The 14,148-nt window shown below is 38.5% G+C and overlaps 1 protein-coding gene across 6 annotated transcripts in view; it reads right to left on the reverse strand.

The window, feature by feature from the left end:
- Nucleotides 1–932: 932 nt before the first annotated feature.
- dab2ipb (DAB2 interacting protein b) overlaps nt 933–14,148 on the reverse strand; it is a 157,866-nt gene continuing 144,650 nt past the window's right edge. For all 6 annotated transcript variants that reach the window (XM_053230534.1, XM_026922047.3, XM_026922048.3 and 3 more), the window contains 7 exons: nt 13,769–13,970; nt 12,615–12,793; nt 11,545–12,418; nt 9,827–9,949; nt 7,399–7,601; nt 5,585–5,672; nt 933–4,093 (listed from right to left, as the gene is read on the reverse strand). In XM_053230534.1, coding sequence (XP_053086509.1) covers nt 3,926–4,093; nt 5,585–5,672; nt 7,399–7,601; nt 9,827–9,949; nt 11,545–12,418; nt 12,615–12,793; nt 13,769–13,970 — 1,837 coding nt within the window. In that variant the 3' untranslated portion in view covers nt 933–3,925. The remainder of the gene's footprint in view (nt 4,094–5,584; nt 5,673–7,398; nt 7,602–9,826; nt 9,950–11,544; nt 12,419–12,614; nt 12,794–13,768; nt 13,971–14,148) is intronic.

Raw genomic sequence — 14,148 nt, forward strand, 5'->3', positions numbered from 1 at the left:
CCGTTGTAGCTCATCTGCCTCAAGATTCAACATGTTTTGCATTCGGAGATGCTTTTCTGCTCAACACGGTTGTAAAGAGTGATTATTTGTGTTTGCGCTCAAAGGATGTTTTTTCCTGTGTGAAATCTACAGACTGCTGAGTGTGAAAATCCCAGGAGATCAGCAGTTTCTGAAATACTCAAACCCACATATTCCATGATGAACCCACAACCATGCCATGGTCAAAGTCACCATTCGCCATTGTATGAGGTGAGCATGAACTGAAGCTCTTGTCCTGTAGGTGCATGATTTTATGCATTGCACTGCTGTGATATGATTAAGTGCATTATTAAGGGTATAGTACCACCCAGAGGTTTGAAAAAGCTTGCTAGAAATTGTATGACTAAAAACAAGAAGATATTTACAGTGATTGGCCATTTAATTAACCTACCATATAGACCTCGTTCACAGATGATGTCACTGAAAAACTGGAGGCAAAACGTCTACTGATTTGCTATGGCCTGTAATGGAAAATGGAAGAAAAATTAAAATGACCCACTACTCTCAGTGCATGCTTTGCAGTAGTGATGAGTAAAAAAAAAAAAAAAAAAGAATGTTAAGAAATGGATTTCAAATTCCTGATCCGTACGTGTTGAGTGACAAGTCCTCTGATATCAGCAGTGTGTCTCGCATCCAATAGGCAAGTATTTATACATACCTGATTAAGAGGAAAAAAAAACTCATTTCCATGATAGTATATAATCGAAACTAAGGTATTGTTGCTTAAATTTTCTGTTTTTTTTTTTTTTTATATTGCAGAAAAATAGCTCAAAGCTCTGAGAGACATGAGCTCACCCAATCATTTCAAATTTAGCTCCAAAGCTTTTTACATCCAGATGCACCTCCTGTTGAAGATTATTGTGTAATAAAATCAAGACAAGAAGGCAGATATATAAAATATCTAAATAAAACTTTTAATTATCCTAGTTGCCAATGTACATTAAATTGCACAGCCACATTTTCATAATTCTTAACAAGGACATATCTCTCTGTACATTATTGTTCTCGTCATCCTCAAAAGAAGCCAATACTTTAAACATACTTACAAAAGTTTCTCTACAAGGATTATACAACATATAACATAGTCTCATATTCATTTAGAGATTCATGTCTCTTTTGACAAAGCTTATATACCACATCGACTGCTGAGAACAGGTGTGTGCCACTGAGATATCTGACGACCTGGAGATGTTAGCGAATACTTTTCTTTGTATGCTGCACGGTATATAAGAATCAACACAATGACTTGATCACTTAGCAAACGGTGATGTTGTGAATAGATTGTCATTTGGCAAGGCCTATAGTTCAGTTGGATGTGAGCGACTGAAGTATGGGCTTTAAGCGTGGCTACTGCTTTAAGATTAAATAGTGCTAAAATGCAACAGAGCTGCAGCACATGTTCATTTATATGTCACTGGCTACAAATTAGGACAATTTCAAGAAGTAAAGCACCAAACGTATTAGAATTGATGAGTAAAAAAAATCCAGAAAGTGCTTCCATTTCAGGGCCGTTCACTCACAAATGAGCACCTTGATTCTGACTATGTAGTTATTCATCATCTGAAGTGGGCACAGTATTAAAAAAAAATAATAATAATAATTTTTTTCACAATTTCTGATTTGCTACATGGTTCAGACTTGTATCCACTACTTTCTTAATCCAGATCGACGTTTATTTCAAAGGGACACTTTATGCAAAGTGACTAAGCAAGCTTGTAGTTGAGCATTTAGGGGTCCAAGCACCAAAGAGCAGCTCTAGGGCAGTTCTACGATTTGAACTCACGACCTTCCAATTAGTAGAACCACGAGTTCTAGTGGGCTACCACTGTTTATTTTACCATTTCTAACAGGAATTGATCTAACATCTTGTACTTTCCATTTAGGGATGCCTAAATGTCATTTAAAATAAAAAGTGCATAGGCTTAATGTGTATTTAACAGGGCAGAATAAAATGATAGGTTTTTTGTGCTTCTGTATTCTGTAAACTCTCTGGATAAACAAATCTTTTGCATCATGATCACAATGTATATTAATAAATCTGCGGGACAATTGCATTCACGACTGGATATCAAAAATAAAATGACATTTAAACAGCAGTAACATTGTAGGAAGTGGAATCTCTAAGTCCTATCAGCAGAACGCATGTTGAAGTTCATATATATTTTTATATATATTTTATATATTTTATTTTTATAGAATATTTACAGGACACACCTCTTGTCTTGCTACAGCAGACAGACCTTTTCTATTTCTTTTTTTAAGAGCATGTAAAAATAGCGATACCATTTTCTGAGTTCCCAAGGCCCAGGCCTGTTGCATCGCTAGATTATTTGCAGTCAAATAAAGAGAGCCACACTTGTCTCTCATGTTTCGTAGTGGTGGTGGTGGTGGTGGGGGGAAAATGGCTGAATTAAAGCTTCAGCATCACATTTCACCACAGCGCATGTCATAAATAACTGCATGTGGCTCCTTAAACAGTTATGAACAGGAATACAAAAATATACAAGCTCTAGATACGCTGAAGGACTACAGACTAAACCTGGCGCCACATGTAAGAACGAAAAAACACCACAGCCTTCAAAGTAAGAAGGCACAGAAGTGGGAAACAAAACAACACACAGAAGTTGTGTGCAAATTGTTTGTGGGTGCTGCCAAGATTATAATGCTCATTAACATTTTAACTGATGCTTCCATGGCAAGTTACAGTAAAATAAAATAAAACATCATCACCAGTCTATGGAGGCCATTTGAAGCATAAACACTAATAAATAATGTATAATAACTGGAACTGACTGCATACTTGGTGTCGGGGGTCATTAACAAAGTCTCGGGAAGGATCGATTGAGTAAAGTGGAAACTATATATGTGGAGGTAAAAAATTGCAGAGTAGGAAAGATTTGTCAGGAAATGGCGTAGCTAGCAGAATAAAGTGCTGTTGAAGCTTTGGGAGATTATCTCATTGATATATTGATAGTATTCTTATTATTGATATTATGTAATATCATTTGCTATTATACTACTCTGCAATTTTTTTTATTACTGAAGTAATGTGTACTTACGACCTGTGTGTACATGTGTGCGCGCACATATACAGTACATACAAAGTATAACTATATATATGTATTTATATTATTTTATATATATATATATATATATATATATATATATATATATATATATATATATATATATATATATATTTAAAGTTAACTGATCATTTCTTCCCAAGAGTAGGTTTAAAAATAAATAATACATTTGAACTCTCTACCTTACAGACACAGATCAAGGGATAAAGGAGCTGCAGTTCATTTTTTTTAAGGCTTATCATGTTAATAGCTCACAAAGTGCACTACATGTGGGTATGCGTGAAGTGGAGCAGTCTGAGAGAGTACAGTCCATGTATGAGAAAGAGTGCAAAGCAGCACTTGATGTCCTGAAGAAGCTTGGTATTTCTGTAATACTCAAAGCTTCAGAGAATGACCTTTTCCAATGAACGATTTGGATGTTTAGGGATTTAGCACTCCGACTACATCAAGTTGTAGTGTCCATATGGATAAAGTGATGTACCAGGATGTCCTTTTTGTTTACGTGTAGATACTCTGATAGAGATTTACATCTAGTGGTTTGTCCTAAAGTGAACTAGCAGACACTACTGCTAGGTCACAGCCACAAGTCTGAGGTTTCACTCGTGTCCCAAAAACACAGCCAAAAGAATTTAGCGACTTTTTAAAACAGTTCCTCTTTCATCCAAAAGAACTTGCTTGGGTTCAAGAGACATAGTCGTAAACTAGCTTCTCTTTCTCCTCCAGTGATGTCAGGCTCTGTCTCTAGTCTTCATCCATTCTTTCAGTCCGGATTAAGACGTGAATGTGTCTCTATTTTGGCTTCAGCAGTTGGAGGAGTTGCGAAACTCTCCGTTCTCAGTGATCTGCAGCTTGGTGGGGTTGGTGGGTGAGATGCCGTTGCGGGTCTGCATGCTGTAGCGCTCCTTCAGCTGAGACAGAGCCCCCATGAGCCTCGCATTCGCCGCGTCCAGAGAAGCTATCCGCTTTTCCTGCGGAGACAAAAAGAGAAATGTGAATTAGAGGACACGGGATCCTACAGAACCTAATACAGGAGTAGGAACAGTTTACTCTCATGAGGGAGAGAGTGGGAGGTCAGGTACGAAGCTCGTGAGAAAAAACAGGACATGATCATCACAAATCCTGAGTGCTCACACAGAAGTGTGTGATGTTCATTCATCTTCAGGATCAGCTTTATTCTGTTTAGTGCCACTGTGGTTTAAATTTGTTAATTTATAGCTTGGAAAACAAGCAGCTATTTTCATTAGTAAATATCGTGAACAGGTAAAAAAAAAAAACTCGTAACTGTGGGAGCAGGTATGACCGGGATTTAAGAAACGGTCCTGCACACAACTCTAATATAAGCAAACAAACAAACAAACAAACGAACAAATGGCTCATAATACCTTAATCTTCGCCAGAGAATACTTGGCTTCTCAAAAGATTTTTTTTCTCATTGGGGCGATAATAACCTCATTGGGGCGATAATGATTAATGAACCAAAAAAGAAAAAAAAAAAAAAGAAAAATTATGTTCGGACTGCTGAGAGAAGCAGAGACCAGACAGAAAAAAAGAAACGTAATGAATAGCACTTGGTGCTATTTCAGCTCCAATTCACACAGGACTCTCAGCTCTTGCTCCATCACTGTTTTTCTTTTCTTTTCATTTGCAAGGTGGGTTAGAGCTGGAATACGTAAACATACCCTAAATGCGTTTAAACCACGGTGTTGTTGAATTCTCAAACCTGATTATTCAGAAGGTGTTGATGAATCTTCTATAACAGCAGCTGTGACAGAGGTTCCAGCTGTGCTCATTCTATTACGTTACTGTTTCTATAGTAACAGCTCATTCATAGAGACTTGTACTCTATATAGAAGCTCTACATAATCCAAGCCTAAAAACAAACTGATTTTTTTTTTTTTTTTTTAAAATGGTGTTGTTTAATCACAAAAACATTGAAATGATAAGTAATGGATGATATGTTTTATTCCTTACATATCTACCCATTCATGCTTTGTTCTGAAGTGTAGGTGATTAATATTAGAGAAAGTGTGTGTGGAAGAAGGAGGTGTTTTTAAAAGTGAAAAACCTTCCAACGTTAATTAGCATAACATGATAATTAATGTTAACGAATGGAACCTGGGCTTTATCTCACAGTGAGACATTAATCAATTCATTATACAATAGCTCCAGATCGTACCTGAGACCCTGGAGCTGTGAGACGCCAACGCCACCCACTGCACTACTGTGCCTCCTGGCTTATTGTTCAATAATACATTAGTACAATTAGTGCAACCTTTCTTGCTTAATGAATTATAATCAATTAATTTTAGGAAATTTGACTAAACTACATGGACTATCAATGATAATAATAATAATAATAATAACAACAACCAGTGCATACATATATATATATATATATATATATTTTTTTTTTTTTTTACATTCTTGGTGAACATTCTAATATTTTCAAACATTCGTACCTGTGCGTCTATAATTTTCTGCTTGGCGTCGACTACGGACTGCATGTCAGCATGATCCTTCTTTAGCTCATCTTCAACAGACATCAACCTGCAAAAAAACCAACAACAACAACAACAACAACAACATTTTTAGCACTAATTATTCATCTGTTGTTCCATACATACAGTATTATTCAGATTTTGTGGACATTGGTCCAGAACATGGGCTCAATATTTTGCTCTACATATTTATTCTGGTTACACAGCGTATACAAATAAACTCAGTAAACAGAGACTAGATAAAAGCCGACGGTTTGGTCCATGCGAACCCTTAGAGGATCAGCGCTAATGAAAAAGGAAACTCCATCCTACTATGTGTCACACTTTTTCTTTTTTGTTTGAGTTAGTCTATTGCGTTTTCATTCCATAATGAGCTCTCAGTTCAGTTCAGTTCAGCAGAGAGGAACATTTTTTTTAATTGCCTTGGTTCCAGAAGTTTCTCTCCCATTCATTATCCCCATAAACATTTTTTAAAAATTCCTAAATCAAGACTTGCGTCAAAACCAAAGACATGAATCATGACCTTATTCAAAGCATACAGCAAGAAAACAAAATGACAATAAATGTATTTTATGAGGGAAATAAAGTACTCCTAGTCATGATCTTGTGTTTCTACTTTTTTATGCCTCACTATTCATGTGTTTACAGTCATGAGAACACAGTTGCTTAGCAACTGGGAAATCTGGACACCAACGATAAATTAGCTTATGATTGATGCTAACGATTAAAGAAACAAAGTTAAGGCAGAATAACTGCAGAAACAAAACAATATCATCAGGATGATCTATATTCTGCCCCAGATTTGCTGGTAAATTACTAAGAAAAGACTCCATGTGACTGAAATTACACTGTAATTATATTTAGCATCGACTGCTAACCAAACTTCTATGGGTTCTGCTATATTAAGACACTTATCAACTTGTGAAGCTATCAAAAAAACTTCCAAAGTATTGAATACCTCAAGAAACGGTTCTTAATATGGAATATTTTTGTAAATATGGTCAACATTTGAACTCATCATATGTTTCTACCATCAAATGTTTTAAACTTGAATATTCTCGATGTTTCTGAATTTGCATATTTTGGTTGTTTGTATTTACTGTAATTCTAGTTTTATTGTTCTTCACTTTCCTTCATGTTTGTTTTGCCTGTTAAATTGACTAGCAAGTTGCTAGCTAGCTACTAACTTAGCAAGTTGCTAGCTAGCTCCTAAGTCGCTAGCCAGCTAGTAACTGTTTGGCTCTATTTCCATGTTTACAGTGACATCACTGATTAATTGATCTCAAGTTAAGATTGTTGGTAGTACTTCATTGGGACTTGGCTTTTTAAAATTTTAATTTTTTTTTTGTTATTTAATTGGCTGACCTTCATTGTCTACAGAAGCATATACAATCTTTTGACAATTGTAAAGCTTTAAAGCCTTAATTAAGGAGATCAGTCCTCCCACAACTCTCACAACTACTAAATACTAGTAAATATTTATATCACTGTGCTGTTGAATTCCCAAATCTGTGGTTAGAAGGTCTGACAGTAGTGACAGTAGTCAATATCAATGTGCTGGAAAAGAGTCTGGAGAAGGAGTGACTGTTTATAGCTGCTATAGAGTAAGTGATACTGTATCAGGAACTAAACTGTTTCATGGATGATCAACAACACTAAATGTAACTATAAATGGATAACAGTACACCTTGTCATGGTTTATTCCTTATATATGCTGTATATATTTAGGCATTGGAACAGAGTATACATAGAGCATCTAATAGTCTGTGTCTCACCTACTAATGATGCTCTTCATCTGCAGCTCTTTGTCCTCCTGCTGGCGGTGCAGTCTCTGCTCAGCGTCCTCCAGACGGTTCTGGTACTGCAGCAGCAGCTGTTGAGCCTGATCGTCCTGAGAGTGCAGCCGAGCCTCACACTGCTCCAGCTGCTGCACACACACGCGTAGCTGATCCTGCAGCACGGCTATCTCTGCCTGATACTGAGAGGGAGAGAGAGAGATCATGTGTGACATGCAGTAAGTACACACATGCACACATGGACATACCCTGCTACCACAATCACAATTAGTTTATTTACAGTCCCCTCCGAAAGTATTGGAAGGCCAATTCTTTTGTTTTTGCTATACACTCAATTTGGGACATTTGGGTTTGAGATCAAAAGATGAACATGAGACGATAGATTAGGATTTCAGCATTCATTTCCTGATATTTACATCTAGATGTGTTAAACAACTTAGAAAATGGCTCCTTTTGTTTGAACCCACCCATTTTTCAAGTGATCAAAAACACTGGAAGATGTGTTCTTGCCCCGTTAGATTAACTGTTTAAACAATTAATAGCTCTGAATGTCTACACTTGGTTTGAGCTCTGGGTTTCACCTGTGAAGACTGCAGGTATTGTTAAAAAGGATAAACCAACATGAAGACCAGAGAGCTGTCTATGGGAGAAAAACAAACCATTTTGAGGCTAAGAAAAGAGGGAAAATCGATCAGAGCCATTACACAACCATTTAGGCATAGCCAATACAACAATTGGGAATGTCCTGAAAACAGAAAGAAACCACTGGTGTACTAACAGCCACACTTCAAAAAGGTCAGCCTAGGAAAACAACAGCAGCTGATGACAGAAGCCTTGTGAGAGCTATGAAGAAAACCACAAAAACAACAGTCAGTGGCATCACCAACAACCGCCACAGGGCAGGGATCAGGATATTGCAATCCACCATTTGAAGAAGACTTTGAGAATGGAAATATTGCAAGCAAGGGATATGCAACCAACGTTAAGTGTTAAATTAAGTGTTGTATACTTTCATTTACTTTAAGACTATCTGTTCCAATACTTTTGCTCACCAAAAAGTTGGGTGATCTGCCACCAAAGGTGCCATGTTCTAAGTTGTTTAACACATCTAGATGATCTCAAACTCCCATCTTGATCTCAAACTCAAATGTCTTCATTGTATAGCAAAAACAAAAGAATCGGCCTTGCCTTTCCAATACTTTTGGAAGAAACTGTAAGTACAGATTGCTACCTTTATTGAGAGTGTATGCACAACAATTTATAGCAGAGCAGGGGAAAAAAAGAGAAAAACCTGGGGGACAGCAAACATGACGTTCAACATATAACTAATTCAGCATCAAATATAAAAGATGCTGTTTGATAAACCTGCTTCCACTCGAGCTGTCTCACAGCTTCAATCTCATGTTCTCAGTGTTGCTGTTAGAAAAGAAAATATTTTATCTAGCATCAAAAGTGGTTTTCAAGTAGCGACGTTTACTCATATCTGGAAAATGAAATGCCAATATGTAGTAAGGCGCTGTGATTGAAGACTGACTTTACACCGTACACTGTTTTTTTCAGACACAGATAAAATTCAGAAACGCCAGTTTGAAAGATTCACATTATTAAAGCTGGTGTCTCAGGCCTGTTCCGTCTCTGAAGCCTTGTCAACTCATTATTGCAAGTTATTATAGACTTCGGAGTTGTATGTAGAAGTGTTTCTGACTCCTCACAGTCGCTTAAGACGTTTCAGATGTTCTATATTTCATTAGCGTGACTTTATTGTACATCACTTTGACACAATGAGTTCAGCCTTTGTTCTGTCTTCAGTGCACTGCTGCTGAAAAATGACATTTGTTTCCCCAAAAAAAGAATAGTCTTTTATTTTTAATTCCCTCATACCGAGACACACAACTCAGTAACTAAATATATCACAGCAAGAAGCAATATACTAGAAATGACTGGAAATGGCTTTTCAGGGTATTGAGGGCTATGATTAAAAATTGGAAGAATGACTAAACTAGAGCTGCCAAATTCCTTGATTTTTATATTTGAAGGTATTTCAGAATTAATGATGCTATTATTTTATAGGTCCACAGAGAGAACATGTGTGCATATGACATATATCATGGAATTTGAAAATCACAAGAGGACTAGATAATTATTTTATCATAAAATTACATTTTTTGGATTGGATTTTTTTATCTCATGTAGTTTGCTACATTTTATACATTGCCAGTTAACATTTTTTTCCCTGTCGAAAAAAGGTCTATGGTTGAAATTTGTCTCAAATATTTGTCTCCTGGTCACTGCATAATTCCTTATGTGTTAAGTAATTATGTTAATGTCGTCATTATTATTCTATAGTGTGTGTGTGTGTGTGTGTGTGTGTGGGTAGGTGAGGGTGTGTTGGTGTTTGGATCATTACCTTCTCATTGAGTGCTTGAGCATCCCTGCGTGGATCTGTCTCTGAGTCCTGCTCTAAGTACGGCACATTCATCAACCACGCAGCCGTACGATCCAACGCACTGGGGATCACTGGGGACGGGGCCTAGAGCACACGCACACACACACACACACACACACACACAGGCATGAGTACAGCCAAGTCATAAAACACCCACATATAGAGTAAGTGGGACACCATTGTCTGTATATATATAATTATTATTAATTATTACAGTCTCTTAACACATTATTGTTCCGGCTACTTTTGGTAAGTAACTTAATTAGGAAATGACATGAGAAATGACATCGAAAAATTAATACAAAATATTAACTAACTTACTGTTTGTGTACATTGTCAAAGGTTAGTGTGAACAGGCATTATGCAGTAATAATGTAATAATATGTAATAATAAAGTTCAACACAAATACTAAGATCATGCCACTAAAGTGTGAGCAAGGTGAAATAGGAAGCTGTTTTCAGAGGGATTTTTATTTTATTTTATTATTGTTATTTATTTGTTTGTTTGTTTGTTGGTTGGTTGCTTTTTACCAAACTATCCAATCAGAAATATTTTTTATTTGTGGGCCATGAGATAATGACCTAGATTACACAGTCTTCTATTTGTGGACAGACACTGTATGGCCTTGGTAGCCTCACAGTCAATAACGAGAGACGGAGAGAGAGAGAAAGAGAGATGGAGAGACAGAGATGTTGTTGGTGCCCCAGGGTTTCCATCAATCATTCAGGCCAAATCAATCAAATCCCCAGAGAGAGTCCAAAGCATTGAGAGGAAATGCCCTTCCTGTCCCCTTCAAAGTACAATTATGATCATTGACAGCAGTCTGTATGCTTAGGGCAAAACCCCAGACTGCAATTACATCCATTTACTGCAGGAAGTACATGACTGAGGTAAGGATAGTTTCTTTAATACATGCTATTAAAGAAACTATGGCCAATCTGAGCCTGCGGAGCAGACTGCAAGGTTCTGTGAATAGAATATAAGTGATATCAGGAACTAACATGTTTTGAAGATCGTCGCTGGTAAAATTGGTAGTAAATGGGCAGAATTAAACATGATGGGGTATACCGTTATACGAATATAAGCAAGTTTGGGGTGGTAACGGCACCATACGGCCCCAGAAAGTATGCTGGGGAAAGTCGTTTACGATACAGGCACATTCAGGAATGTAATCTCATTCTTATGCAGAATAACTGACCACAATATGCTGTTTAATCCTAGCTACACTTTAATGTAATTAACAGATAATGTGTTCTGCATAGATACAAACACAGATATGTTATTGGTTGTTTGTTTTGTTTTTTAGAAAGCTTGATTGAGATGATATGTGCATAGGGACTGGGATCCTGCAGGAAGCAACAGAAATGACGTGCAAACGAGCAGGCAGTGCAATGCATTTACAGCATTCATTCATTCATCCTTAGTAACTGCCTGGTCAGTGTTGTGGTGGTTTAAACAAACAAATGAACAAACATACAGATGCGGAATGCTAAACAGATACAAATACAGATAGTGATTTTGTGTTACACCCCTAGCTACAGTAGTCCCTCATGCACATCAGGCATCTTTTCATATATTCATACATTCATCTAGAACCTACAATTTAAATATAATGTAATATTTAACGTAAAAATCCTTGCTAAATGAAATGATACAAATGTAAATAAGAGAAACAAACCTTATGCTGTGACCGTTGCTTCGTCTCAGGACTGTCCCCTTTGGAAGATGAGCTCTGCTGACGAAGTCTCGCACCACTCCCCGGCCAATCAGGTGATGACGAAACAGCGCTGCCACTTGAGGGCCGTGGGTACGGGGCAGAGCTCAGCATGCTGGGCGGAGTCCGTCCACGGGGGGCAGCAGCCTGTGTGGGTGGTGGTGGTTGGTCGATTCGGCGCTGCGGACCGGAGCTGTTTTGACGTGGCACTGCAGATTGGCATCCTCCATGCAGTGCTTCAGTAAGCGAGAGCTGCCTTCTTGAAAACTCCCCAGAGCTTCTGGCCAACTCGTCCCCGACCCCACCCCCCTGGTTCAGGAAGCTGAGTTTCCCGCACCCGGCTTCCTCATTGTTGCTGTGCGAGCTGAGAGAACTGTGACATTCAGAGCCAGAATCTCCTCCGGTCGGCACTCTTGGAGACAAAGGCAATCCTGCCGCCATCTGGTACACGGGATTCTGAAAGGACAGAGGGGCGAGGAGCTGAACTGGCCTGCCTGGCATCACCTCTCCTGCTGTACTTGTGGACTTCTGCCCCACCTTCTGGAGCGTGGGGCCTCCGGATGGGTTGCACTGTGGCGTCCGGGTGTTCCAAGCCACCAGGTGCTTCTCAACAGTACCTTCTGTTGTGACTGGGATGAGTTCCAAGGTCCTGGTGGCCTCCTGTAGGTCCACCATGGACAGACTTTTAGCGCCATTGGACAGGCCAAGTTCAGGCTCATTGGCCTCGGAGTAGCTGGAGCTGCGGGCTGGTGAGCCATGGAGACCTGAAGAACGTGTCACGAAAAACAGGTCCTTGTTCTCTGGAGTTGGCGAGGGGAGACGGGTGAAGTCAACCAGGCTAAAAGAATGGAAAGAGGAAAAGAATGAAGAACCTGCTAAGCTGCAAGAGGACTTTTCAATGCACAAGAGATTTGGTAGAGGGCATAACAGAACACAGAACACAGAGATGTTATGGATTTTCATTTTGTAAGAAATTTATGGAGCCACTATTATTAAGTAAACTATGTGTTTGTTTGTGTGTGTTTATGTGTTACCCTGATAGGTCACTGTCCATGGTCATTTTCTGCAGGCTAGTAGAGACACTGCACCCAGCAGGCGGAGGGGACGGAGCGCTATCAGATGGCGCAGGCACCTGAACACTCGATGGATTAGTCAGTGCTGTGTGAACATCTCGGAGGATTCTGGGTAATGGACCCAGTTTGGAGGTGGCAGCCTGAAAAAGCAGAAGTCAAAGGAAACATTAATCAACTCTAGCAAACTTATTCACCCACATTTCACCGGTAATAGATCATAAACTGTAAAACCTGCAAAGGGCACAAACATCTTTGCACATCTTATAAAGTATAGACTGTGTCTTTGAGATTCACTTTTAAAAGAGAGCATTGAGAAGTGACCATAACAAAGTGGCAAAGTTCCTTCCTCTGTGACATTAATTGCATTAGAACACAAAAAAAGCTCATGGATTTCCATTTCAAACCCTCTGAGGTCAAGCAAACTCTCTATACTGCCAATAAAAACTGTGAGAAGCCTTGGCTGAGACTGACTCTCTGAAGCCCCATCACTTTTTCTGAGGTATTTAAAAATAAAATAAAGCTTTAAATGTTTGGCCTACTTTGAATCCTTAAATGATTTAAATGCGTGGTGTTTTGTGCAACGGAAATGTTTCATGCTATAAAAGAGATCAAAGGATGTACAGCGTGAGTGAGAGAGAGAGAGAGACAGAGAGAGAGAAGTATCTAGTATCCATCCTATGAAACGTACCACGCAATGCTCTACCACTAGATACCCTATGGATTTTTCCTGAATCAATTTTTGATGCTGTCGTGCTGTTTATCTAACTATTAATCAGTAATAGTTGCTGGGAGGCCAATGGATTTCTCATGTACAGCTCAAAACCTGTGAGAGAAAAAGTGATGGATTATGTAAACACACTATTCATAATTTAATTCCAAAGTGCAACTGTGAGAAATTTCCTTTTTGGAGTCCAAAGTTGCTTTAAGGAGATGAAAGTTTAAGTGCACTTAGAGCATAAGGGCAAATACGAAAAATACAAATTTCACTGATAATGGAAACAATGTCAAATTGAATCTCAATCAGTATAGTGTGTACTGATTTACTACTTTAGAGCTCTATGATCAAAGCAAAATTAAGCACATATCTGCTCTAGCAAGAAACTAACAGGGCCCACCTGATCCATTTGAGACACGACCTCGGCTAGTAAGGAGTGCAGCGTGGAGAGCTCACGGCCAAGGTCGATGTAGCCTTCAAAGCCGGCCGTGTTGGAGATAGTCTCGGGGTTGGAGATCTCAAGTAGAAAGCGTTGCATGTTGGTCCACTCGTGCTCCAAAAACTGGTTCATGAAGGACATGTACTCCTCCTTATTGCCGAACCTTGCAGACAGAAACCATTTGTATAATTTTACTTTACTGTATCATCAATATTGCTAATATTTAATATAAAGAAAATATATATATATATTTTTTAAATATTTGAAAAGCCTATAGTTATACAATCCCGGGACAGCCTTGGGCATTTATTGCTAAATGGTGAAAAGACCATCTTTTCATG

The sequence above is a fragment of the Pangasianodon hypophthalmus genome, chromosome 27 (assembly GCF_027358585.1).
Source record: "Pangasianodon hypophthalmus isolate fPanHyp1 chromosome 27, fPanHyp1.pri, whole genome shotgun sequence".
Taxonomy (NCBI): domain Eukaryota; kingdom Metazoa; phylum Chordata; class Actinopteri; order Siluriformes; family Pangasiidae; genus Pangasianodon; species Pangasianodon hypophthalmus.